Below are 26,189 nucleotides of genomic sequence, written 5' to 3' on the forward strand. Positions count from 1 at the left end.
CCATGCCCACCAGTCTATCCACTCATCGTGGTACGTTTATGGTTCAGGCCCGTAGCTAGGATTTTTTTATTGGGGGGGGGGCTTCAAAAAGGTCAAGGGGGCACCCTTGTACACACCCACTCTCTCACACCTCTCGCTGGTGGATCAGGATTAATGTTGCTTTGCTACATTACATATCAAGCTTTGAAAGATATGCCTATTTGGTCCTTGAGGAAAGTAAACCAACCGTGTTTGGCTCTTTAAAAAATATGTTGCAGATGTTATGTTCTTGGCCTCCTATGACTGTGTGTGTCTGTCCAAGGCTATGTCTCTACGTAAACTAGCGCCAGGGACCCAAGTGACTGGTAACAGCTTAACCATATGGTTTCTTCCCCAAAAGAATTACTGTGTGCTAGGGTCTAAGTATACTAACTCACTACTCAGAGGGGAAACCACTGCCAGAAGAGAGGTGATGAAATGCTTGACCTGCAGACATAAGCCAGTGATCACACTTATCTCTGTGCTATGCAAAACTTGCCCTGCTGATTTCTACAAAAATAGCTGCTGTTAAAAGGTACAAAAGCAAGCCAAGCTGGAGATTTTTCTGGCTTCTTGGCAGCCCTCAGCACTAACTAGCAGCACTTGATGCAATGCATGCAAGGATTTCTGGAAGTATATTGAGGGGAGAAGAGTCTTCTATGCCTGTTGTCACATATGAGGTTCAGAGCTTTTTTTGTTTTGTTTTTGCTTAACTGTGTTTGAATTACAAATACAGAAATATAGAATAGCAAATATAGCATGCACATTCATGTAAAATAGCACAGAAACCAGAACATAATTTAAGCCTCATGTGAGAAAATACTTGATGTCAAGAGGAGCAACTGAGTGGGAAATGTGGAAGGATTGTTAAGTGGTACTTGAATTTATTTAAAGTGAACTAATTACCAGACAGCAGAAATTTTTCATACAAATCAGATTCTTCATACTAAACCAGAGTTTGCCTGATCTCTACTGGTCCATCCTGTACAACTTGGGTTGTAGATCTGACTCAGAACAACATACGGCATCTTTTTCATGCTTACACTATATTGCAATAATTGCTGTTCATCTATACGGTAGGTTGTCCGGAATACATTCCTTTAGTCTTACCTACAGATTATTTATGCAAAGTGTCCATGCCTTACCTCATGATCAATGTGCCTTGCAATAATCAACAAAATATTAAATATTATTGCCAACAAAGATGTTTTAAAAACAGACTTAAATGTGCATGTGCTGCACATTAAGGTAGTCCTTAAGGTGTTTGCCACAAGCTGTACAGGGCCATTCAAGGTCAATTCCAGTACCTCACATTGGGCCTGGAAGTAAACTGGGAGCCAGTGTAGGTGGAACAAGGCTACAGTGAAACTGAAACTGCATCAATTGCAGCCAGCTTCTAGACAATCTTCAAGTACAGTCCCAAAAGGATCACACTGCAGTAGTCTTAAGCTAGATGTTATTAGGCCCTCACCTAAACTCTCATGGATTTGGTCCCAAGTGTTCCTGTTTTCATTTTTGAACTAGCAGGCTGGAAATAGTGGCCAGAGCAGCTGCCACTGATGCTTCGTTTTACATTTATTAATTAAAACATTTATATCTTGCCTTTCCTTGTGGTTCAAGGTATATACCAGGCATATTCCAACAATGTAGCATCAGGAAAACACCCCCCCCCCAAAAAAAAAATATCTCCCAACAAAGCAGAAAATATGCTTCAATGTTAAAACTGCAATTCTTACCCCAAGCTCAAAATATATGTTCCCCAACCCATTATTACCTGAGATTCTGCCAGTGGATTTATCATATGGCAGCATACAAGAAGTATCTTGCTGCATCAGACCGAGATACATCCAGTTTTCCAGATGCCCCAGAAAACTTAAAAGCAGGACATAAAGGCCAAAGCCTCCTTGTTCTTGCTCCAACAACTGGGATGCAGAGGCTATACCTTTAAGTATAGCTCCATATAACCACCATCCCTTTTAAACACATCTATTCCAGTAGCCATCACTCTAAAATACATCCTGGGGCAGTCAGTTCCACAAGCTAATGATGCATTGTATGAAGTTTGGCCTTGGTTCAGCCTGAACCCCTCTATATAATAATTCTGTTTTGGTCGTGGACTCTCCTGAACATTCCACACGCTCCCAAATCAGTTGGCTCCCTGATCTGTCACTCAGAAGCTGTCCCTATCCACTGACTGCGTTGCCTGAGTCTCGCCTCCAATATTCTAAACAGTGTGCTGCTCCTCAACCCCCAATAGCCAGTCAGAACACAGAGGCCACTTGCATATGCGGCCCTATTGGCCTTTGCCTCTAACATTTTAAACAGTTTGTTGCTGCTGTTGGGAGTCATTGAATGTGTTCTGAGGTAAAATACATATCCCAATTTCCCCTTAAACAGTCACAGGAGTTGCCAAAATACATATCCCAATCTTCCCTTAAACAGTCACTGGAGTTGCTAATCTTCCTGTGGGGCCTGGAGATCTTCCAGAAATCACCATGTTCCCCAACCACAGCACATCATTTCCCCTACAGAAAATTTCCCAGCTATTACAATAGCTGCTTTAGGCAGTGGACTCTATAGCATTATACCCTGGTGAAGTTCCTCCGCACCCCAAACTCTGCCCTCCCCAGGCCCTACCCCTCAAATCTAGAGGTCTGGCCCTCCCCTTAGTATTGTCAGCCTCCACACAGCACCTGGAGATCTCCAAAATCAGCTCTCCTGGAGAGAATGGCTGCTTTGGGCAATGGACTCTATGGAATTATACCTATTTTTGGCTACTGTGTGAGTGTTGGACTGGATGGGCCATTGGCCTGATCCAACATTGGCTTCTCTTATGTTCTTATGTGGGATAATAATAATAAATGTTATTTGCCTTTGCTATTTTAAACAGAAGACTGAAGCAAATGCCTTTCTCTTCTGACTTACTGGAAAACAATTGCAGCTTCTAGGAGAATGATCCACTTCCAGAAATAACCTCACTTTTATGACTTGTTGCTCATCATTTTACCCAAGTGAAGTGATGGGATTACAAAAGGGCAATACATGTGTTTATTGATTGTGTTTCTGCTTTACAAAGTTTGCTAACACTTAAGACAGGAATACACACCAAATCATAACTGGGAACACAGTTCTCAGCAGCCTTGGAACAGTCTTGGCTTTGTTTCCACTTGTGTATTTATCTCTTGGAGAATGAAAAACAAGTTCTATGAACTCAAAGGCTTGGAAGATAATGTTTTTCCTGATTAATCAGGAAGTCTGGACTGGGCTGGCAAGGCCAGTCGCTTGTTTGGACTGGGGCCTATTTGGCAGCCACCTGATTGCACAGAGCTGGAAATCTAATTCAGCCCCCAGAATGGGAGTTGCTTTCAGTCCCTCTCCAGCTTTAATGCTTTTGAAAAATGTTCTACTCCTCCTTTCCTCAGATCAGACTGTGACAACTCCCCTTGCCACATCTGCTCCAGTTAAAGAAGGCCCCGGTAAATAGGCCTGCTCATTCTTATTAGCTGAAGCAATGTGCACATGATAGACAACTTTTGCTCGTTTAGTATGATGCCAAGTTGGAGATGTACAGCAAGTTCTAGCTTTGATGAAAGGAAAATGTCCTCTTTCCTTTTGGGCCTGATCAGCTGTTTTCGAGTTCACATTCCAATTTCTGTCACCTTAACAGGATATTTGTCTTGTCTTCTCTGACTCCTGTGAAGGCTTCTGTGGTCTTGTTGTTAGTGTACTGGAGCCAGGATTCAAACCACACTTGGCTATGACGCTCACTAGGTTACTCTCTCCCTTTGTCTAACTTCTATAATACCTTTGTGATTATAAAACAGGAGAGGCTCATGTATGCAGAATATTTAGTATCTCTAGTTTAAAGAATCAGGTCATGGGTGATCTGAAAGATCTCTTACTTGAGACCCTGAAGAGCTGCTGACAGTCAAAGAAGATAATACTGACCTTGAGACACCAGTGATCCAAGTCAGTCTCATGCGCTGAATTCTCATGGACCAGAGCGCTCCCCCTTTGACAGTAAGTGCAGTGTCTAGCCATTTGTCAAGAATATTGGAAGATTCTAAAGCAGTGACACTCACCTTGTGACTCAAGAACCACAAGTGGCTTTTTGACATGCCACGTGTGGCTTTTCTGAACACTGTTGTTCAGTAATGTGGACAAGGCCATTGGACAGTGGGACTTGTGTTTGGCAAGCTGTACCCACTTTGAAACAACCGCCAGAGGAATGGGCAAGCTGTGAGCCAGTCTGAGGTGCAAGCCTCAAGTCAGGGATGGAAGTCATTGTGGGTCTTTTGGTTGATGGTGACTGCAAATGTGGCTCTCCCCGAGCCTCAGAGTAAATGCCACTGTGTGAAACTCAGGGTGAGAACATGCCTGCAGTGCTCTGCTAGGCATACATTATATGCCTTCAGAGATCCCTCCAGAGATCAGCTCTATAGGCACTACTGGGTTAAACTGGACAAGGGCTTCTACTGAACTGCATTTAAACCCCACAACATCCTGGTGAAATTGCCACACTTTCAACTGTTTGCATGGAACACAGAGGCAGATTCTCTGTCTTTGCTTGCTGAACACATGCCTGTACTTGCCACAGTACTATAAGAAAACATGCTGGGCTGGCTGTATGATCTGTGAAGTTCTCCTGAACAGGAAACACAGCCACTAATTTGTAATGTGAAACAGAAAAAGCAGTTAGTATAGTCTTCACTGTAGACACATTGTAAATGAGACCACTAAAGGGGATATTCCATGAGGAGGCGCTCCTAGATAACTGCACTACAGAAGAAACAAAAACCCAGCTAAATATGGGGTGTTCTCTATAACACACTTAGCATAATTAGTAATTAATCCTATTCAGGGATCCATTATCCATAAACTAATAATAACTGGATTTTAGAACAGCCTTCCACTTAGCTGACGGTATCACAGTCAGAGAATGTATACCAAATTATGTGAAATAATAGGCATGTTATAAAAGAATAATTTCAAAACCTAGAGAGATTTGACCAGATAGCTTATTCTTACTCCTTGGATGCAACTTCTTACAGACCAGTTTTATGTTGAAGAAAATCCCATTGTGTTTAGGAAGGATTAAGCAAACATGGGATTGCAGACTTAATCTTGTTAGTAGTGAGGAAAGGTAAAGTAACAGTGCTTCGAAAGACCAATAAAAATAAATAATCTGAGGGAGAATGAACAAAAGTTAAGTCCTGTTGCAGCATGAAGTAATGAGCCCAGGGTGTCTTTTCCCCCAACTGACCAACACTGTTGTCTCTCCCATCTGGTTCTGGAATACGTCTGCCATTCTTTCCTTGAGCTGCACGAATGCCCTGGGGCCTGACTCTTTTGCTCTACAGCCAAACATTAGTCTAGTAACAGCTCTGTTTTCTCTAGTGTGGACAGAGTGAGATTATCATATGAAAACATCCAGCACTTTAAAAAAAAATGTAAAGATGGTACTTTAATGTAAGCTCTTGGAAGTTATGCCAAGGAAACTGTGCAGAATTTTCCTATTTAACTCGTTCCTTTGGAGTGCAGCATCCTAGCCTTCATAACAGTCCTTTATTCTCTAACATCTTGGATGAATTCATTTTTATCACTCAGTGAAGCTTAAGGCCACCAGCAACCCACAATTTTTCACATGTAAAGGAAATGCAGGATGTGCCAAACAGAAGATCTTTACATAACAAAGAAGCTTAAAAGAGCACTGAAAGTTCAGGATATAAATTAACTCTAGCAGGTACGTTCTGTGTTAAGATTTAGCAGCAAAGAGTTATTTTTATTAAACCGGATGACAATTTGGTCTTTATTCTACAGACTAGACAGAGCCTGTTTCACTACCAAAACCAGAACTTCTCTAGAGAAAAAAAATCTTAATACACACTAGGATTATGACATAAGATTTCAGAGATATAAATTAAACTTTAGTAGCAAGGTGTAGCAACCAAGTGTGGTGTAGTGGTTAGTGTTTCAGACTAGGATCTGGGAGACCCAGGTTCAAATCCCGACTCTGTCGGGGAAGCTCACTGGGTGACCTTGGGCCAATCACATACTCTCAGCCTACCTCATGGAGTTGTTGTGAGGATAAATGGAGGAAATGAAAATTATGTACACTGATTTTGGTCTCCACTGGGAAGAAAAGTGGGTATAAATGATTAATTAGTGTATAATTAATGTAAATACTTAAATAAGCACATGGCTGTGGCTCAATGAATGTTGTTTGCTGGCCTGAAACACGTGAAGCTGACTGCATCACTACTTTCCAGAGCAGATCAGTGAAAGAACAGCTTGCAGAACATGACAGCAAAGATAGGACTCAGAATCCGATGTGAACCTTCAAAGTTTTTTTTCCAGAAAAAGAAACCTTACAGTGAAGTGCTACAATACTACATTTGCTGTTAAAGTAGATTAATGTAAGGCTAGATTAGAACTAACAGTTCTATTGTGCTAGGCTCTACAAAAGCATTTCTTTTTGTCATGCGTCACCACTGAAATAAAGTGAATTACTATTAAAAGCCATATGATTTGAAATGGTCAAAAAGACAACAACTGTACATATGGTTTCAATGTTAAAAATCCCTAATTAAGTCAAGATAAGGCACTTTTCAGCTCCCAAGCTTTCAGTGGGATAGCTAAGCATTCACTGAATTTCTTTTTCTCATTAAAATCATGAAACTTAAAAGTGTTTAACTTTGCCTGGATCAAGGCAAATGCAAGTTTTTCTCTTTGGTTATTAGGCTTGCCGGGTCCCCACTGGCCACCCGAGAGGGATGGGGGGGGGCAGGGTGCCAGATCCAGGCTGGGAAACTCCTGGAGATTTGGGGGTGGAGCCTGGGGAGGACAGGGACCTCAGTGGGGTACAGTGCCACAAAGTCCACCTTCCCAAGCCTCTATTTTCTCCAAGGGAACTGATCTCTGTAGTCTGGAGAGGAGCTGTAATTCTAGGGGATCCCCAGGTCCCATATGAATGCTGGCATCCCTATTTTATCTATAAATGCTATTTTATACATTTGGTTATATATTTATGTAGTACACAAGCCCCCACGAGATGCCATTATAGCCCTACAGTCATTCTAGACAGGAGCATCCATGCAGGGTCAAAACACACACAACCACTTCAATGCAGAGTCGTAATAAATTAAAGGCAACCTACCTTTACAGAACCATAACCTTGCAGCAGATGCAGAAGGGACACCATGAACACGTTCACAGTTGTCCACAGCTTGTACATCCTTGTTTTTGAAATCCACACTTTGCTACACAGTTGAGACCATACAGCTGGAGAAGAAATCCGTTTCGAAATGCATTTCTCTAAGAACTGTTTATGAAAAAAAACGCCAAGCACATGTCCAGAATTTTCCTCTGCTTTGCTGATAATATGGGACAGTAAACAATAACTACGGCACAGGGATGTTCTAAAAGTAGGATTTACTGAAATGATGGAGTTTTATTTTTCGTTGATACTTTTAAGATAAAAAAATTAGTTTAAAAACAAACAAACAAAAAAATCTGTATTCCCAGAAGCAGGAAAATAAAAGTTCCAGATCATAAACTCAATCCATCTCCCACCTGGGCACAACAGAAACGCAGTATTTATTTGTGGTTCCGGAAACGTTCAAATCTGCTGGGGTTTTGGTGCTCCATGTTACAGCTGCCTTTTCAGATGGCAGTATCACAGCCAATGTTTTGAGCTAGAGAGAGCTGTAATCCAACTCTGTAGTGAAACTTTTTTTCACAGCCTTCATGGAAGCCTGCAGAAGCATGCGGCTTAAATCAGATACAGACACTGGCAGAAATTAGACACAGTCACATTTTGGCTGTTATCCCGTTTCACCCCTACCAATGGTGCAGCATTTACTAACTAACTGATGCAACGTAGGCAGCCATCATTTTAAGGACAATTACCTGAATGAAACATGAAACTCCAGCACAGAACCTTGTATAGCAAATATGTTAGGAGTGCCCTGCCAACACCACTCATCTGGCCGGTCTCTCTCTCTCTCTCTCTCTCTCTCTCTCTCTCTCTCTCTCACACACACACACACACACACACACACACCAACTTCTATATTTTCTCCATTGAAAAACACTTTTGACCATTTTTCAGAGTGCTATTGTTTTTATTGCATAAATGTGTGTACGTGTGCTTAAGAGCTGTTTATTTATTAAAAGCTTTAAATATATATATATATTTATATTCCAGATATATATATATGGAAATGTAAAATGAGCATGCAGAGAAATATTGCAGAGAAAGGAGAAATAATTTTTTCATGTTACAAGGAAAGTCACATATATGTCTGTTGCTGGCAGTCATAACAATTAACTTTGGTTCTATACAGACTGTTGATTTACACTTCTGGCCCGACCCAGCAAACCCTTATGATTAGCTCCAGTAAAGCCCATGGGGCTGCTCCATAAGCCAAGGAAAGAGGACTCAAGATATACAGCTGCAAATATGAAACTGGCCCATCTCATTTCTTCCGCAGCCATTCATTTGTTCCCAATCTTTGATTTCCAAGTGGTTGCCCTCTCAAATCCATTTCTAGCATTCCTGAAGTCATCGATGGCTTGCAGAATTTCTTCCTGTGTGTTCATCACAAATGGACCTAGGACAGGGAGGGGGGGGGGGGGACTCCATTCTTCAGTTTAAAATAGTTATATAGCTTCAGTCTTCAGGCTACAGTATTCAAGCCAGATCTGGTAATCATCTTCTCTCCCCTGTCTCCTTTTGACCTCCAACTCCATTTACAAAGCTCAGCTACACAAAGTAGTGACATCAAGATCACCTTCACATGGGAGAACAGAATTATCAGACACATTCTTCCATTCACGCATCCTACAGGGTGGAGGACAACTTGAAGGGTTTCATACACATACAAGAGAGTAGTTGGAGAAGGGGGATTTTCCACATCGCACATAAAAAGAGTAAGGAACTCCAACTGTCTACAGAGGGGGTGGGATCAAAGGTGGCGAGACACTTTTCATCCCCCTCTTTGTCTTTGGCCTTCTATGTAATCGTCAGCTATTCTGCGGCACCTGCATCCCTGGACTGACCAGCAAAGATCTGCAAGGTAGGTAAGTTCACATCAAGCAGAAATTCTCATACAGGTATGCATTCACATCCTTTCACAGACTCACACACCTACACATTGTCTGAGGGTATGTTCTAAAGGCACACGATTCAGCAACCTTCCCACAAAGACTCTACCAGACATATTGGGAGCTCCATGCTTGGAATTTAATTTCCAGGTGTATACAGGACCAATTCAGATCAGGACTGCAGCATACGGATAAAGAGAGCTTAAGCTTCGCCCTCAGTGTTTTCCAGAAATGGCTCCAGGGAGATGCTCTGAAGAAACTCATGTGTAGCCCATTGGTACATGTGTAGCTAGGTGGAGTAGGATTCTCTCTCCATGCACTGCATTCCCAATCTGAACTAGGAAGCACAGAAACTCTCAGTGGAACATGTCTGATCTCTCACATGAATGGGTCTTAAGTGAGAGAATATCAATTATTCTCCCTCTCCCCATTTTGTTGCATCAAATCCAGTGCTATCCAGCAGCTTCTTGAAACGATATTGGGACATTCCTAACAACAATGGCTGCTGCCATAATGGCAGTACCAACCCACACTTATGCCCCCTGTATGATGGTACCACAGCACTCCAGACTGTAATGATGTGCTGTTGCAGCAGTCAACTGTGCACCACCCTTGGTTCAAAGGACTAAGGTATTAGAACCTTAATATGTGGTAGATGTTTTTAAAATAAGGCATTTATTGGACAAGACTGTGACACATTTGTTTTAACTTGCCTCTTTGGCATTCTGCTTGCTTGCAACACTATAAACTCCTTTGAACACTAACATATCTGAATGAAAGCTGGTGTACATGTTCTACTTTCAAATGTGAAAACCCATCTCAGCTTCCATGGTCCTGGAAAACCCACTACAATACAGTACTATTAGAATTAATGAAATTCATCACATTACAAACTGGAATGAAAATCAAAATGCAGATTTATGCTGTCATTCTATGTTTCAATATCAAATTCATATGTCTGAACCCATTTTCTAGGGGGAAGGGAATATGCATCATGCACAACAATGCCACGCCTGACTTGATAATCGTATCGTCACAAGAGATAAAATAAAATTTAGTTGCTTGGTTTAGCATTACACAAAACCATGGTTTATTTTTTTAACTATGGTCAGTTTTCAATTCACAGACAGTCATTCAATAAATACTGGTTTCATGTCCTTCTTTCTGTAAGTTGTGAGGGCACTGCAAGAGAATAAGGCATGGAGAGCCAGTTTGGTGTAGTGGTTAAGTGTGTGGACTCTAATCTGGGGGAAACGGGTTTGATTCCCCACTTCTCCACTTGCACCTGCTGATGTGACCTTGGGTCAGTCTCAAGCTCTGGCACAGCTGTCCTTGAAAAAGAGCAGTTTGTGTCAGAGTTCTCTTAGCCCCACCTCCCTCACAGGGTGTATGTTGTGGGGAGGGGAAGGGAAAGGAGTTTGTAAGCCACTCTGAGACTCTGAGTGAAGGGCGGGGTATAATTCCAATCTCTTCTTCTTCTTCTTCTATGGTGTTTGTATCCAGACAATAAGCCAGTTTCAAAACTTAGTTAGAGACAGTCAAGACAGTCACACTAACCATAGTTAGCTTAACTGAACCATGATTTCATGCAATGTCTTAACTGAACCAGTATGTACATTTAAGATACAACTTCTCTAGCTTTACCACCCATACCTGTGTTACAGGGAAGGGCAAAAGAAGAGATGCAAAACACACTGAAATGTATGTTAATGTGAAATTTCTCTAACACTTGAATTTGCCTTTTAAGTTTTTTATGTGACTATTGTTTTTGTAATGGAGAAGACTACAAGCTGAAGACATGCATGATGGTGATGGCTGCACTGAGTGGTAGGACACGTCCTTTGTATGCTCAAGGTTCCGGTGCATTCCTTATTTGGGTGTGGCTAGGAAATACCTCAGATCCTCCAGAGCTATTGCTAGTCAAAGTAGACAACGAAACAATGGTCTGATTCGGTTACAATGAAGTTTCATGTGTTGAGATGGTTAAGAAAAGTGAACCTTTCAGCTTAACTTATTTGATTTTCCTTTTGTGAGTGTTTGTACACCATGACCACTCTCTTGAACACTGAGGTATTAGAATGAAACCTGACAATACCTTCAACATCACATTTCAGATCTGAATATCAACTTTACTTCCCCACACATTTTCAATGTGGGAGGGATGTATGCAAAATGTACTGTAATGAGGTATAAAAATGAATATTGGTACGTTCAAGACACATATTATACATTTCATCTTGAGCCTGAACACTCCTTCAGAGAATCAAGGAAAGTTGTCTATAATACGATATCTCTCAAGGCCATGGAGTCACCAGAATGACAGCCGTATATATGTTCATGACATAATTATCTGTGGAAGTTCAAATACATCCCTCAAACCTTGCACAGAAGCAAAACTTGTAAAGCAAAATTGAATGCAATGTGAAATCTGAACATCTGTCTATTACATCATGCTTCATTAATTGTATGTATCTCATATAAAAATTTGTAGAACACCATAAAAGCTACTGACATTCAACAATGGATTTGGCAATGAAGAACAAAGGGACTCCAAGATAACTGTAATTGAAAGAGCACACACACACAGCCTGATGAAAAAGAAAGTGGTTTAAGTAATAAAAGCTTACCATGTTGTACTACAGCTTCCTTAATCGGCTCACCAGCAATTAAGACAAAATGGCTTATTGTGGAATCCTAAAACAATTAATGGTACATGTCAATCAACTGCATATATTTACACATTATTTTTTACATAAAATTTTGTACACAGATTTTTAAATACTTCAGTAACAAAACTGATTAAGAGATTTTTAAATACTTCAGTAACAAAACTGATTAAGATACTCTTGACTGAGGGAATAATATGGGGGGAAATTTTGAGGCAGGGAAAAGATTAAGCACTCCTTTTCAGCTGCCAGTTCTCCTTTGTAAATGTGTGCTTCTGCCTCTGTTAGCATGAAAAAGCAAACACAAAGATGGACATCTCCATATTTTCCTCATAACATTTAGTTCCACCTTCAGCTGCTACTGTAACCAGAAACAGCACTTTGGTGAATCTATGCCTGAGATGGGATCCAGATGTAAATATAATATTATGGACCATACAAAAATTTGTCAAATATACAACTGTACATTAAAAGATACAGATCAGAGGGGGAAATTGTGTGTGTTTTGCTACCCAATAACTAGTGACAAAAAAGGAACAGATAATGCAATTTGGTTGTATTTTCTACTTGCTTTTTGTAGAACCATTGAATTGGTTCACACATTCACCAAAATCATCACCTTCTACACACGAGGGGTCATCATACACACATGAATCTTCAACCAAAATATACAATGTACATTGGGATACTAGGAATACTTGGATAAATGGGAATACAAGTATGCCCAATTCACATGAGCTTTAACTCTCAAACAATCAAAAGTGTTTGGAGGAGGGAGGAACTGAATGAAGAAACATAGCATCAATCAGGCAAATGTACAAATGAATCCATACATTATCCTCATTACATAATGTGTGCTTACTGCCCCACAACGTGTACAAAATCACCACTTGGGTGAATGTATAAACCAGTCCTCAGAGTTGAGGAGGGTCAAAAAAATCATGTACAGCAATGATACTCACTCAGTAGCTCAGGAACCACATGTGGTTCTCTGGCATTTCCCTTGCAGCTCTTCTGAACACTGTTGCCTAATGTTGCACCCGGTCCATGTTCCAGTAAAGTGAACAAAGCCATTGCATGGTAGGGTGTGTGGCTCTCAGGTGGCTTCCACCTTAAAACAGCTACCGACAGAAAAAGGGTAAGCTGAGAGCATCCCCAAGGTGCAGACCTCATGCCACGGATGGAAGCAAATGTGGCTCTTTGTGAGCTGCAGAGCAGGTACCACTGATATAAAGGCTCCAGAGATCAGTAGTTGCAATTCAAACTACTGCAAGCTACAAGCACAGAACTAACTACACTGCAGAAAAGAGCTCCCTGGGCAAAGAGCTGAAGATGACCAAATGACCCAGATGAGATGCCAGACAAGGGAAAAGTCACTAGTGTTACGAATTATTGGTCCCTATTACATGGGGCTCACAGTGAAAACTCCCTGGAGGCTTTCTACTATTCTCCTAAGGATGCAAAAGGCCTCTTAAGAGCCACAGAGATATCGCGTTCAGGATGTGCAGCATGGGCTTGCAAGGCACAACAAAGTGGTGTTGCTTCATCAAAAAAGGCTCACCACCACAAGTTCTGGTTGTGCTAAAGAAGCATAGCTTGATATTTAACACTGAGAGAATTGCAACAGAACAATCTACTGTTCTTTTAGGAACAGACATTGCTTAGTATTGCAAAACTGTCTTGGGACACAAGGGTGTAGCCCATACCAAAAATAAACAAAACTTTTGGATCATATCAGACACATTTTTTTACAGACATTATAACACATTTTTTTTAAAAAAACCTTCACACATATGTCAATATTATTTCCTTCTTCCATACTAAAATAATCTTTCCCATTACCTAGAACATATACTATTTTAGCTAACAAATTTCTAGCATGAAAAAGATAAAACTGATTCAACAGGAATAGAGAAGCAGCCAATTTTTTAGATTCAATGGATCATACAATGTAGCAAACAGAGAAAGAGTAATAACAATTTGGGAGGATTGGAGGCATATTACAACTGACAGTAAAAGAGGATGCCATAGGCTTATGTTTCAAACATTTGCGCATTGAAAAGTCGCTGTTCTAGTTTTCATGTTCTTTGCAGATTACTACATTAGCTGAGCCAGAACATGAAAAGATGGCAGTAGAATCCTATGAAGAGTTACTCCAGCCTAAGCACGTTGCTTTCAATTAATTTAGACTGAAGTAATTCTGCATAGGATTGCCATGTAATATCTCATCTTGTTCTATTCTCCTGTGCAGCTGTACTGAATATGTGAAATGAAAAGGAAAAGGTAGTTGTTAGGTTGAGCACAGTGACATGACTGACATGTTTGTCTGTCCAAGACACAACTATTCAGTTTTTGTCCACTCTGGAAAAGGACATTGCCTCAATTCCACTAGGAGATCCCCTGAAAAACATACAACCCCCTCACTATTTTTGAATCACTATGAAAACATGAAATTAGTACTAATAAATTAGCACTAACGCTATAGTTCAATGGAAGTGAAGAGCTTTCAAGAAAAACAGCCAAGCTGGTTAATAACACAGCCTAGAAGAATTTAGATAGAAGAAAACAAATTCAGCTGCAGTTCTTCTTAATGTTTTTTCCCCCTGCCATGGTTGTTTGTATTTGGATGCTTTTCTGCCTATGAATTTGTGTCAAACTCTACTGAACACATGGATCATTTGCAAATACCTTGTTTTCCACTTGCACACAGTCACCATCATCCAACACAGCGGTGTGGTGGGCTTCTACTTTTTGTTGATCATTACTTGGACCTTTGAAAAGAACGTATTTTAAAAGTGCTAATATTCTCAGATAGTTAATGGATTATTCTAAGATGTTCCCTTAACATATATCATAACTTACACTTGGTATCCAGTCAGTAAATTTGTCACACAAATCTTTCACATGCATCACAAAGCAAAATGTTAAATGTCTAAAGCATATTTTATGAAGTCACTATGCCTATTTAGTAGAAGCAGAGTGAAATAAAGGATATTTCTTTAAAATAGGGACATCTGGCATTGGTTTGGGCCTGATGATTTTATGCATAGTTGCTGTTATTTTAAGTCACTTCTCAGCTTGTACCTCTGGAAACAAATGTCTTTGCCCTGGTGCCACAATGCCATGAAGACACTCAGTAGGATTTCATCTGTAACTCTTTATACACTGGAGGACATATATCTGGTGCGAAAGTCCCTCAGGTATGCTGGGCTCAGACAATACAGGATGACAATATATCATCAGAAATCAATACTACTTGTTCATAAATAATGATCATTTTATACAGAAAACAAATGTTATTTAAAGACATTGCTCATTACATGTTAAAAACAACCTGAATTCTATTTTTATAAAAACAAATGGAAAAATGTATACCTGGTTTAAATCTCTAAACTACTGAGAGGATTCAACAAGAAACTTACCAATGTACACATTACCAGAGATGGTGTAGATAAAGGCTGTCCAGCCTAAATGACAAAATATATAGGATCTGGTTTACAACATTCAGTATTTGACTAGATCCAACTACACATATAATATAATTCCATCAATATTTGAAATCAATCACATAGTACTTTGTGACCCACAAATATTATTTAATACTGGTGGAATTAAAATTATCTTTAACATAACAAGCTATTTTCCCACAGAAGCCTATTTTAACAGGGCAGGGCAGTCCAAGACTGCATCCAGCCCACTAAAAGCTTTCTCAGCAGTTCAGCCTTGCAATAGTTTTACAGATTTGACAATCATCAAAATCACTCACAACTTAGATACTATATCTCACTAGCATTTCCATTTGCAAGCCAAAGTGGGTGCATTCCATGTTATATATTTATGGCTGATGAAATCGTCTACTCTGATCATAAACATGGTTACTTAGAAGTTACTCTAAGTTTAAATGTGATTTGCCAATAAGTTTAGGGCTGCAGCCTCCAAAATGAAGGCCATATAGATTATGCTTTGCCATACAGCACAACCAGCTTCGTGTTTTGATAAATCTTAGAGGGGTACCCATGTTAGTGCAGCCAAAACAACAAGAAGTCTTAGGGCACCTTAAAGACAAATTAGTTTGTCAGCCTTCAGGGCGCCACAATACTCTTAAATTGTTTGGGCTAGATATTTTGATATCCATGGATGAAAAATTCTACATGCAAACCAAGTAACACTCTGTAGTACTCATCTGTTTGTTAAAGCATCATTGTTGACACTACAACAGTCAGAAAAATATAATCTTCTTTAAAAAGTCTACCTCTAAAATAACCTCAAGGGTTTTAGCAACAATAATTTTCCTTTCAAGGCTACAGCCTCCTCATTCCTTGGGCAGAAATCCCAGAATAAGCAGATACCCTTGTCACTTTGACAAGAAAATCCTGATCCATAAAAGCTCCTGAAGACCACCATCGTTTCCCATAAATAGGCACACATACTACAGAAAGACATCCCAAAACAAACCAGCTGCAAAATAGCAGAGTCATAAAAAGGGCCAGAGCTGATTCTGTGACGTACAAATAGATTATGTATGCACTGTAGCCTTTATGTCCATTGAGGGTTCATGAAACTGTACCGCATTGTCAAGTTAAATCATGAATCTCAGTAATCTCACAGGACCCAACAAGAAGATAGTCTTGTGATTCTGACAAGAAATTTCTTATGCATAAACTATGTGATATAATATCTCTTTCTTTCTTTCTTTCTTTCTTTTTCTTTCTTTCTTTCTCTCTCTCTTTCTCTCTCCCTCCCTCCCTCCCTCCCTCTCCCTCCCCCCCCCCTCTAGATAGCTAGTGTGGTATAATGGATAGAGTGTCAGACAGGGAACCAGGAGACCTCGGTTCAAATATCCATTTTGCCATGAAACTCACTGAGGTAACTTTGGCCAGTCACTCTCTCTCAGTCTGGCATACCATTCTGGGCTTTAATCTTTAATGAGGGTAAATATGGGAAAGTGGAAGGATCTGAGCTCCTTGGAGAAAGGGTGGGGTTAAACTCTAATAGGTGAGCAGGCAGATTAGAGATGACATATGACTTTTAAAACCACTGCCTAGAATCCTTCACAGAATCGGGTCTCAAACTGTGGTATAAATTTCCTTTCCAGCAACGTTCCTCACCAAACCACTTCTAAAATCTGCCCAATGACAAGTGCAAGTCCAACATCAACTACTGAACCACACTTTCTCTTTGCATTGATACACATGCTTACAAGACAGAACAAAAAATTAAGTCCACGCAAGGAATTCAGAATTTAATTTTGTTGCCATTTTGGAAGTTTTCCAGTCAATTGAGATATGACAATTTCTCCCATGTGACAGAAATCCTATTTTCCTAGTCAATTTAAAGTACACCATTTGCTTTTATATTCATGTGAGAAAATCACTGGGGCATGAACAATTTTTTCCAACGGCAATATTCCATCAGTGAGATTCAGATGTTATAATTTGAGCCACATTAAATTTCTTATTGACTAGATGAAGAAGCTTCCTACCTTTAGGAACTGCCTGTGTGTGTTTCACTCCTTTGTCTAACTTGAAATCCAGGTATAGCGTTGGTGTACGAGTATACACCTTAGACTGAAGAGATAACAGTAAGAAAAGCACAATTAGATTTCCACAGAAGGAATACTCTCTGGCACCAAAGACCCCACCAAGGCAAACAAGGATTTCACCTATAGTTCATTTTGATGATACATCACATTTTTAAGAAGCAGTAATGCTACCAAGCTGCTTGCAGAGATATTTATTGACGATCAAAATTAATATACTGAACCCTTATGATCCATTTCGGTATAACAGTCAAATTCAAATATTTTGAAAGTTCTTTTCATCTAAACCAGAGTTACAAATGCTCTAAAAAGTTTCACAGAGTCAAAACAATAAACGAATGGCAAAGAAATACAAGCAAGGAACTGGAGAATAATGATATTCAATATATGGTAGTAAGCTTTTTTTGTGATAAAGGCTAATTTAGCTTTGAAAGGTCCTTCAGCTGACCAAAACTGTTTCAATTCTTAAATTCCCTCATGTGGAGGAGATCCATTATGACACACAGAGAGCTGAGTACTCCATACCAATACCCTGCCACATGGAGGGCCTCACTCCTAAGAGTTCTCTCCTTCAGTGATGACAGGAGAAGGCGGGAAGAGGAAAATGGCACGAAGTGAGTCTCTGAGGAATCAAAAGTCTATATGTATCTGTCACTGTTACTTCTGTCACATGGCTATATATTTTTATTTATTTGATTTATATACTGCCCTCCTCATGGGTGGGCTCAGGGCGGTTTACATCAATCTTAATGTAATACCATCAAAACAACCATTAAAATAACAATTTAAAACAATATATTGATAGAAAAATTTTGAATGTACAAGCAGGACATCTTTTGAACCTAAAAAGTTTTGTCCAATGACTAACTCAAAAGTTAAATAACCGAGTATTATGAAAAAAAATGCTAATGCTAATAAATCTAGAGGGGAACCATGTTGTATACAGATAAAACGTATGTCCAAAAGCACCTTAAGCACCAACAAAATGTTCCACGGTATAAAGTTTTGTAAGGCAAAGCTCATTTCCCCAGATATAAATAGAATGACAATCTGTTAGCCTTTATATCCAAACCAGAAGGTGGGAAGAGTATTACAAAGAAAGGCCAGTAAGAGTAAGGATGGAGAAGTGCAATGCAAAATGTAATCAGCTTGGTCAGAGCTAGGAGATACGTACAGAGAAGGAAATGCAGAAAATTAGCATCTCTAATGAGATAAGAATCTTACATCCTTATTCAGTGACAGGGTTCCATTGTCCAGAACATGTTAATGGACCTCACATTGTTCATTAATTTCCCATTATAATCTTCTTTTGAAGATTCTCTGAAGAACTGTCACTCTTGGATCAGCAACAGAACATCCTGGAAGATTAAAATGTTCTCCCACTGGTTTCTGAATATGGTGATTTTTAATGTCAGACCTCTGTCCTTTTATTCTTTTGCATAAAGCCATCTATTGTTTTGCATAGAGCCATCTATTCTTTTGCATAGAGCCATTTATTCTTTTGCATAGAGCATAGATGCAACGAAGATGAAGTTGAGCAAACTTCAGAGGACGGCGGAAGACTGGAAGGCTTGGCGTGATCTGGTCCATGGGGTTGCGAAAAGTTGGACTCGACTGTGCGACTGAACAACAACAAATAGAGATGTAGAACTGGAAGGGCACTGCTGACGCTTGATGTGAGCCAGTTTGGTGTAGTGGTTAGGAATGTGGACTCTAATCTGGGAGAACTGGGTTTGATTCCCCACTCCTTCACATGCAGCTGCTGCTGTGACCTTGGGTCAGTCATAAGTTCTTTCAGAGCTGTTCTCTCAAGGACAGCTCTCAAAAGAGAGCTCTTTCAGCCCCACCTACCTCACAGCCAATGCACCCTCTAAGCTGTGGAGTCTTGTGAGCAAAAAATTATACTTTGTGATCTAATGACATTACACTTGTGAGCAAGTGATTTGGCAAATGCATTGTTTGCCCTGGAGCCATCCTTCCTGATCTAAAACAAAAATGTGTGAGTTGGAGGCTAAAGAACTGTGAGCTTGCTCACGCTAACTCAGCTTAGAGGAAACACTGCTCACAGGGTTTCTGTTGTGGGGAGGGGAAAGGGATTGTAAGCCGCTCTAAAACTTAATCTAAGGCTTAATCTTGTAAGCCGCCCCGAGCTGAATATTGGATGGGGCAGGATATAAATCTCAATAATAAATAAATAATAAATAAATAAAACTCCTTCGGGTAGTGAAGGGTGAGGTATAAATCCAATCTCTTCCTTTTCTTCTTCTATATAACATAGGAACATGAGCAAGTGAATAAAACAAACTGTCTTGAGTGTGGAAATCTATCTGGACCAGTAAGGCACTTTCTCCTGAACTCTTGGATTAAGGATCTGCATGATTTGACCATGCCCTATCTAGTTCTCCTAAGAACAATTATGAAGAGTAGTCTTAGATCAAATTATGGCCCTATGGAAGCAATCTCTTCAAATTTAACAGAAGATGCACATACAGGGTACAGGAGATTTAGGCATTTAGTAGTAGGGATGGCACGGACTGGCTCATGAACTAAAGTTTGTGATGAATTTTGGTCTGTTCATGCTTCACGAAATGAAGTTTGTGGCAGGTCAACTAGCATGAACTTTCAAGCTGTTTGTTGAGGTTCATGCCAGTTCATGAATGGATATGTTTCCAGACTGGCTCTGCTCAATCTAAATGTTTACTGAACTTCAAAGTAAAGGCGCAGGTTCAGGAGTGCATACAATGGATCCTGTGCAAGTTAGAGACAGCAAACTCACAGGGGATCTCTGGCTGACTCTTCTCTACCTGCCCTCCAAGTCTGGTGAGGACTGGATTTATAGGGTCCAATTTACTGCCCCCCCCCTCCAAGAAGGTGCCCCCAGGAAAGTGCTTTCTGGGGAATTGACAGATTAGAAGCTATACTGATGACTAAATTAGGTGAGTTTTATTGTATAAAATTGCCCAAATCAGTTTTGGTGTTGAATTTATTGATTTTAATTGTTTTGTATTCTGAATATATATATTAATTGGCATAACTCTCTTGGCATCCATTGAACAGAAAGGCAGGTCAAAAATGCCTTAAATAAATTCAACGACACACAAGTCTGCACACCAGCTTTCTTTCTATGTACATACAAATACACACACATTTTTGATTGAAGAACAATATACTAAGCACATTTTAATATCTGTTGTGGAAATGCCACCAAAATACCACTGTATGCACTTCAGTCAGGAATGGCTGGTAAAAACAAACTACCTCTAAACTAGATTTATTGGCAAAATGAGTATAGCAACAGAAAGTTAATTAAAAAGGACATTTCTGTTCTGCTTTCTGTCACTGGCAGTGCTTAGGTAACCTAATCCCTAAATACTGCACAGATTTCATTAGCCTCAGCAGGGAAGCCAGGGATTAATATACCCAAGAATAACCTCTCACCCCTAGAGGTGGTCTCTTCAGGAGAGAGAACTAGAGTTCATTCACCAACAAAGTGCCCTGTGAGCAATCTTGGCAGAATAACTGAACACAACATCAAACTCTAGATGCATACACATAACCTTCTTTACTCTTCAGTTATCTTTTCAGCATTTGTTTCCATTCAATTCATACTAATATGCTGGTCCTCTGATAAACAGCTCCCTTCTTTCTTGCATGACAACTCTTCCAACAGAATTACCACTTCCACACAGGAAGTTGTGGACTAGCATCAAACAGTTTATGAGTGCTGGTGAAATCCATATTACCCTCTGTACAGATATGACTCAACACATTAGATTACACTGATGAAACTAATTACTGCTTCAGTGATTACTTGTTCCCAGTTATCTACAATGTTCCCTAAAAGCACACCATCTACCTACACCAAATCATAAATCATACAATCCAAATCCATTTTTTCATATTACAAAGAGCATTCCAATTTCTATAGGAACAAAACACTGAAATGACAGCTCCTTCTATGAAATATCAAGTTGTGTTTCAATCAATGTACAAGTGATAATCCTTTTCAGGAATGAATCACAAGTGAAAAACCATTACATTGAATGAAAAGTGTGCTTTCTGGGGGAAAAAAATTAAACCAGAAATGCATTTAAAATAACACTGCAAAGTACTTATGGAAGTATCTGAAGCCACATGTTGAAAACATTTACGACTCCTATGGTATGCATGCCCCACATTGTCTCATCTTACCTGTGTTATTTTTTCAATTATAAATGGCAATAAAACCCTAGCATTAAAATGGTTCAAGAAGGCACCTTTGAGATTCAGAAAAAGAATTTATGCTGGCCACACTTGTACCAGAAAGAGTAGTAGCTTCTCTATAGTATGAACACAATTTCATTAGGCCATGCAGTTTACATGTGGCATTGATTTTTCTTCCTAATGGATACCACGTTTGCCAATAAATTTCAGAAGAGGAATGTAAGATGGTGATAAAATTAAAGACCTGCAAAGTTTCTGAAAAGTATGCAATATTAAGTCATCCTCCGAATACATGAAACACTTTTACAACTGCAGACACAGCCTTATTTTTAAATGCTGAGTATCTGCATATGGTTAGACCCACTTGTTGCTTACTAAAGGCTGGGCAGCATTAAAAGCTATGCTACTATTTCCCAGTCTGCATTCCGCACACAAGTGATATTTGAGTAGGTATTGTAATAAAAATGAGTAACTGTCTCAGAATGTGACCCTGTGATTCTACCTCATACCCCAGTCATGAACATATTTGCTGACGTATCTGTATTGTAGCATGTGTTAAGCAACTCTGGGCAGTAGCAACATGAATGAAGGAGCCTTTCCCATTCATTGACCATGATGATGCAACACTATGAAATTTTCCTACCACTGAGGTATGAAAACGTGCAATAGTGGGCAGTAGTAGTCTTCCTCCAGCTTTAGGAGTGGCAGCTTTGGAGAGGTGCAGATGTTACCACAGCAGAGAAGAACAGCCCAGGTCTGGCAGAGGTCTTTCCTCAGTCTTTCAGCACTACAGCACATCGACGGGCCATAATGCAGTAGACAACTGGTTTGCCTGTGATCTTAGTGCAGCACGTATGAGAAACCAATGCAGAATCCTATTTTGTAAAACCATATTTGGTATAGTTCTTGAAATATACCATCAGAAGCACTTGCCTCTACTGCCAAGTGCAAGTTTGCAAACTGACGGGTTCGGGATACAAATTCCTCCAGTTCAGAAGCCCACACCCCATCGGAGCCAAGCCCAAGTCTTCCAAATGTGGGCCCAGTCCTGCTGCCAGCCAGCCCACCATGCTAGTTTCTCCTCACTTCCAAACAACATTACAACTGTGAAGGAGTAGAGGAATCAGTGCTGACAGGGAAGAATTAGTAGAGGCTATGAAGGTCACCCCTTAACTAGCTTAACAATTTGAGCATGCTCAGGGGTTTTATTCCCAGCTAAGAACTGTTCACCAGGGTAAGTCTGCTTGCAGGGAAGGTGAATTGGCACTGAATTGGCCTGAGAGGAAAACTTAAACCTCCTCACTACCCAACTTTTTTAGGGGGATCTTCTCAAAAAAAGATTAGAAAATATGAATGTTTTCATATGCTTCCAGTACCAGAGACAATATATGACTCCCTGTATCAGTTGCTGGGGAGCATATGGCATGAAGATGCCGCGGCAGTCATCCTGTTTTGTGAGCTTCCTAAAGGCAGCTCGTTGGCCACTGTGTGAACAGAATGCTGGACAAGATAGGCCTTTGGTCTGATCCAGCATGGTTCTTCTTAAGGTAAGCTGATGGAGCTTTGCCTGCAAGTCTATTGGCAACATTTGGGAAATTATTATATAAAGAGTAATTCACATGTCATAGCATGCAAGATATGGTTAAGTACTTCTGCTTCGATTAACATTCAGGGACTCAATACCAACCTAAGTTAATAAAATCAGATTTACTGGTTTAATATTTTTGTGCACAGCGACTTTAAAATGTACTTACTTCATTTATACCCCACCTTTCTCCCCAATGGGGATCCAAAGTGTCTTTCACCATTCTCCTCTCTTCCATTTTACCCTCACAACCACCACCTTGTGAGGCAGCTCAGGATGAGAGCGTGTATCTCTGGCCCAAGATCACCCAGCAAACTCCCAAAAGCATTTTTCCTTTAAGTGCAATATTGTTGTTCACATGTAATTGAATAGTAATTTTCATGACCAGTCACTCATCTACTTTCCCTCTCACCCTGGGTCCTTTTTCAGTTTCTTTCCCTTGGTCCTTTTTCAGTTTGCACCACCTTTAGTATTTCTGATCCCCAAGGTTAATATAGTTAGTCCCAAAGTTTATTATTTCTTAGGATGCTCCAGAGTGTAAAGTGGCTGATACAATCAATGGATGTTGGTCAGCATCAGGACAGGGACTGACCACTCCTGTTTTACCCTGTCCTAGAAGTTCTTGTCTGTACTATTAAACAGGACCCAGGATATTATGATAGTAAAGTATGTCTATGTGCAGATGCCTTTTTCATTCTTTTACATCACTTCCTAATTTATTATTTATTTTAAATACTTATAAACTTGCCTTTCTTCCAGGGACCTGGAACTCAATGTGGGTAACAAAGTTATTTAAGAACCAATTAAAATGGACATCTGCTCCCAATATCCTATCATCTATCAGTGCAATCCCAAGCAGGTCTACTCAATAGGGCTTACCCCCAGGAAAGTGTTTACAACTGCACTATATAACACCACCAAACAGCTCCCAAGGCCCTGTTAAAAAGGTTCAGACTTGCACCTTTTCAGAAGTACAGTAGGATGGAGTCTTCCTTAGTTTGCCTGGAAGACTGTTCCAAGGCTTGGGGTGCTGAAAGGCCACGAGAGGGTGCAGTGGCATGCACTGTGAGGGGGTCAAGGTGACCAACAGGTGCTGGTAAGCTGAATGTAGTTGTGAGATGGGCTCATATCAGAAGATCTGATTATTGCAGTTTAGAAGGTTTGGGCTTTTTGGTGTGTTTTTTTACAAATTTAATGAGGGAGGGTGTAAGAAATTACTAAGATTAGGCAAGACACTTCAAAATGAGTCTTCAAAAAGTAGTCCTTCAAATGAAAGAAAATACAATACTCAAGTATTCTAGTCACAAAAAAAATCTGTTAAACTGATCATAGGGAAAATTTCTGGTAATTAACATTAATATATCACATGGACCAACGCAGTTGTTTACCTCCCCCCCCCCAAACTAACAACAACACCTAGCTTCAGGAACATCATGTGTCATTCTTGCTAACTCAGAAATGTCAGTCAAAAAAGCAGAAGTTAATTTGCGAAGACATTGGTCTGCAGTAGAACAGCTAGATGGACTTGAATCTAGCTGTTAATTTGCAAAGCTATCACAAATATTTTACTTCAACACAGACAATTTAAAGGGTGGAGGGAGAAAGGAAGACTACCCTAACCTACAAAATTAGGTTTACACAGATAACAACTGCTTTTTCTACTCAAGGCTTATCTACTCTAGCCCCCTTTTTTTAAAAAAAGTCACATACTTGATCACTCAAGAATATACAGAAACAGTTAATTCAAAAGAACAGAGATAGCTATAATTTGAGCCCTACCTAGTCCATGTTAAAACTGAAAAGTAAATCTTTATGATGACAAATTAGGCATGATAAGGCACACAACCCTTGAGGATATTACTGATAATGACAGTATTCTGGCATGTTTTGAACTGTTACAAAATAAGTATTCTTCACCACCCCAGGAAAAATGGCATTACTTGCAGGTTAGGAATCCATTGACAGGAAAGGTTAAGGCAGATACTTGTGCAACTTTAGAGATTCCACCAGATATGCTATTATTCCAAAACATTTTGAAACTACCTCACCCAGTTCCAGTTTATTCTAAGTCTGCAGCAAATAAGAATCTCCAAGGGAAAAAACCCCAGAGATGCGTAAAGTAACAATATTAATAAAGTGCTCCATCTGAATCAATAGAAACAGATATTGCTGACTACTAAGCGAAGCATGGTTAGCCACAGATCCAGGTGGATGCCTCAGCATCTTGCAAATGGAAAACCAAATTACCCATTTGCAAGCTAGAGATGCTTATTTTGAGCATAGACTAGGGTCATGCAATTATTAATTCAATCTTGAAAGAGAAAATTGAATATAATGATTTGATTTTTAACATAGCAATACACCAAATTCAAACTGAAGAGGCACCAGATCCTCAAGACAACTCCCATAGCTATATGTCAGATTCTGAGAATGTGGAAAGATCAAAATACAGCTTCAATCCAAGCTTGTTTCCAGACTTTGAGTAGAATATAGTTTGTTTTCTATGTTTTAGCTACAAGAGCCCCTGAGCTTTCATATTATTATGAAATTAAAGCTCTTTCACTTGGAAGTTCAGCAACTGTTTAAACTGTGAAGGATACAGTGAAAAGTGTATACATATAATATAGTAATGTTCTTCACTCTGATACCAGTTCCTTGACTTACGTTATTTCTAACCACACACAGTTTGAAGTTCCAATCCTAACCACAGACAAGACCAACACTATAAAAACAATATTTTTTCTCCTGGAAATGCCAGTTAGTTGAGTTGGCTCTCAGGTTTGGACACTGTGGACATACACCTATTAAGTCCAATGTGCTGCTTAAACTCTGTCAAGAGCAGCAAAGTTTAAAATCTTAAAGCTGTTGTGCAGCTGGATTTATCTGTCCTGCCTACCAAATACAGATACGAATGATGAGTAAAAGAGAAAAAAGTGTACAGATTCTAGAGCAGATATGTTCAGTTTTAAATTGGATGCCTCAGAACATGAAAAGAATGTGATTATTTATGTGATCCTAGCCCACACTGCAGGAACACAGATCCTTCTCACTGATGAGAATCCTAAAAGCCAAA

The 26,189-nt window shown here is 39.7% G+C and overlaps 2 protein-coding genes across 5 annotated transcripts in view; both read right to left on the bottom strand.

Annotated features, from left to right (window-relative positions):
* Positions 1 to 7,309, bottom strand: part of FIGF (c-fos induced growth factor (vascular endothelial growth factor D)) — a 28,489-nt gene extending 21,180 nt beyond the window's left edge. The window contains exon 1 of the mRNA XM_015417606.1: positions 7,175 to 7,309. Coding sequence (XP_015273092.1) covers positions 7,175 to 7,252 — 78 coding nt within the window. The 5' untranslated portion in view covers positions 7,253 to 7,309. The remainder of the gene's footprint in view (positions 1 to 7,174) is intronic.
* Positions 7,310 to 8,255: 946 nt separating this feature from the next.
* The window catches only part of PIR (pirin), a 41,153-nt gene continuing 23,219 nt past the window's right edge, over positions 8,256 to 26,189 (bottom strand). For 2 of the 4 annotated variants that reach the window (XM_015417601.1, XM_015417603.1), the window contains exons 6-10: positions 17,272 to 17,356; positions 15,212 to 15,256; positions 14,478 to 14,560; positions 11,751 to 11,817; positions 8,256 to 8,630 (exon numbers count right to left, since the gene is read on the bottom strand). In XM_015417601.1, the coding sequence (XP_015273087.1) occupies positions 8,515 to 8,630; positions 11,751 to 11,817; positions 14,478 to 14,560; positions 15,212 to 15,256; positions 17,272 to 17,356 (396 nt within the window). In that variant the 3' untranslated portion in view covers positions 8,256 to 8,514. Of the gene's footprint in view, positions 8,631 to 8,650; positions 8,811 to 8,901; positions 9,089 to 11,750; positions 11,818 to 14,477; positions 14,561 to 15,211; positions 15,257 to 17,271; positions 17,357 to 26,189 lie in introns of those variants that run through there. The other 2 variants (XM_015417605.1, XM_015417604.1) reach the window with 2 other exon arrangements.

Source organism: Gekko japonicus, unplaced genomic scaffold (assembly GCF_001447785.1).
Source record: "Gekko japonicus isolate JY-2015 unplaced genomic scaffold, Gekko_japonicus_V1.1 scaffold18, whole genome shotgun sequence".
Lineage (NCBI taxonomy): Eukaryota > Metazoa > Chordata > Lepidosauria > Squamata > Gekkonidae > Gekko > Gekko japonicus.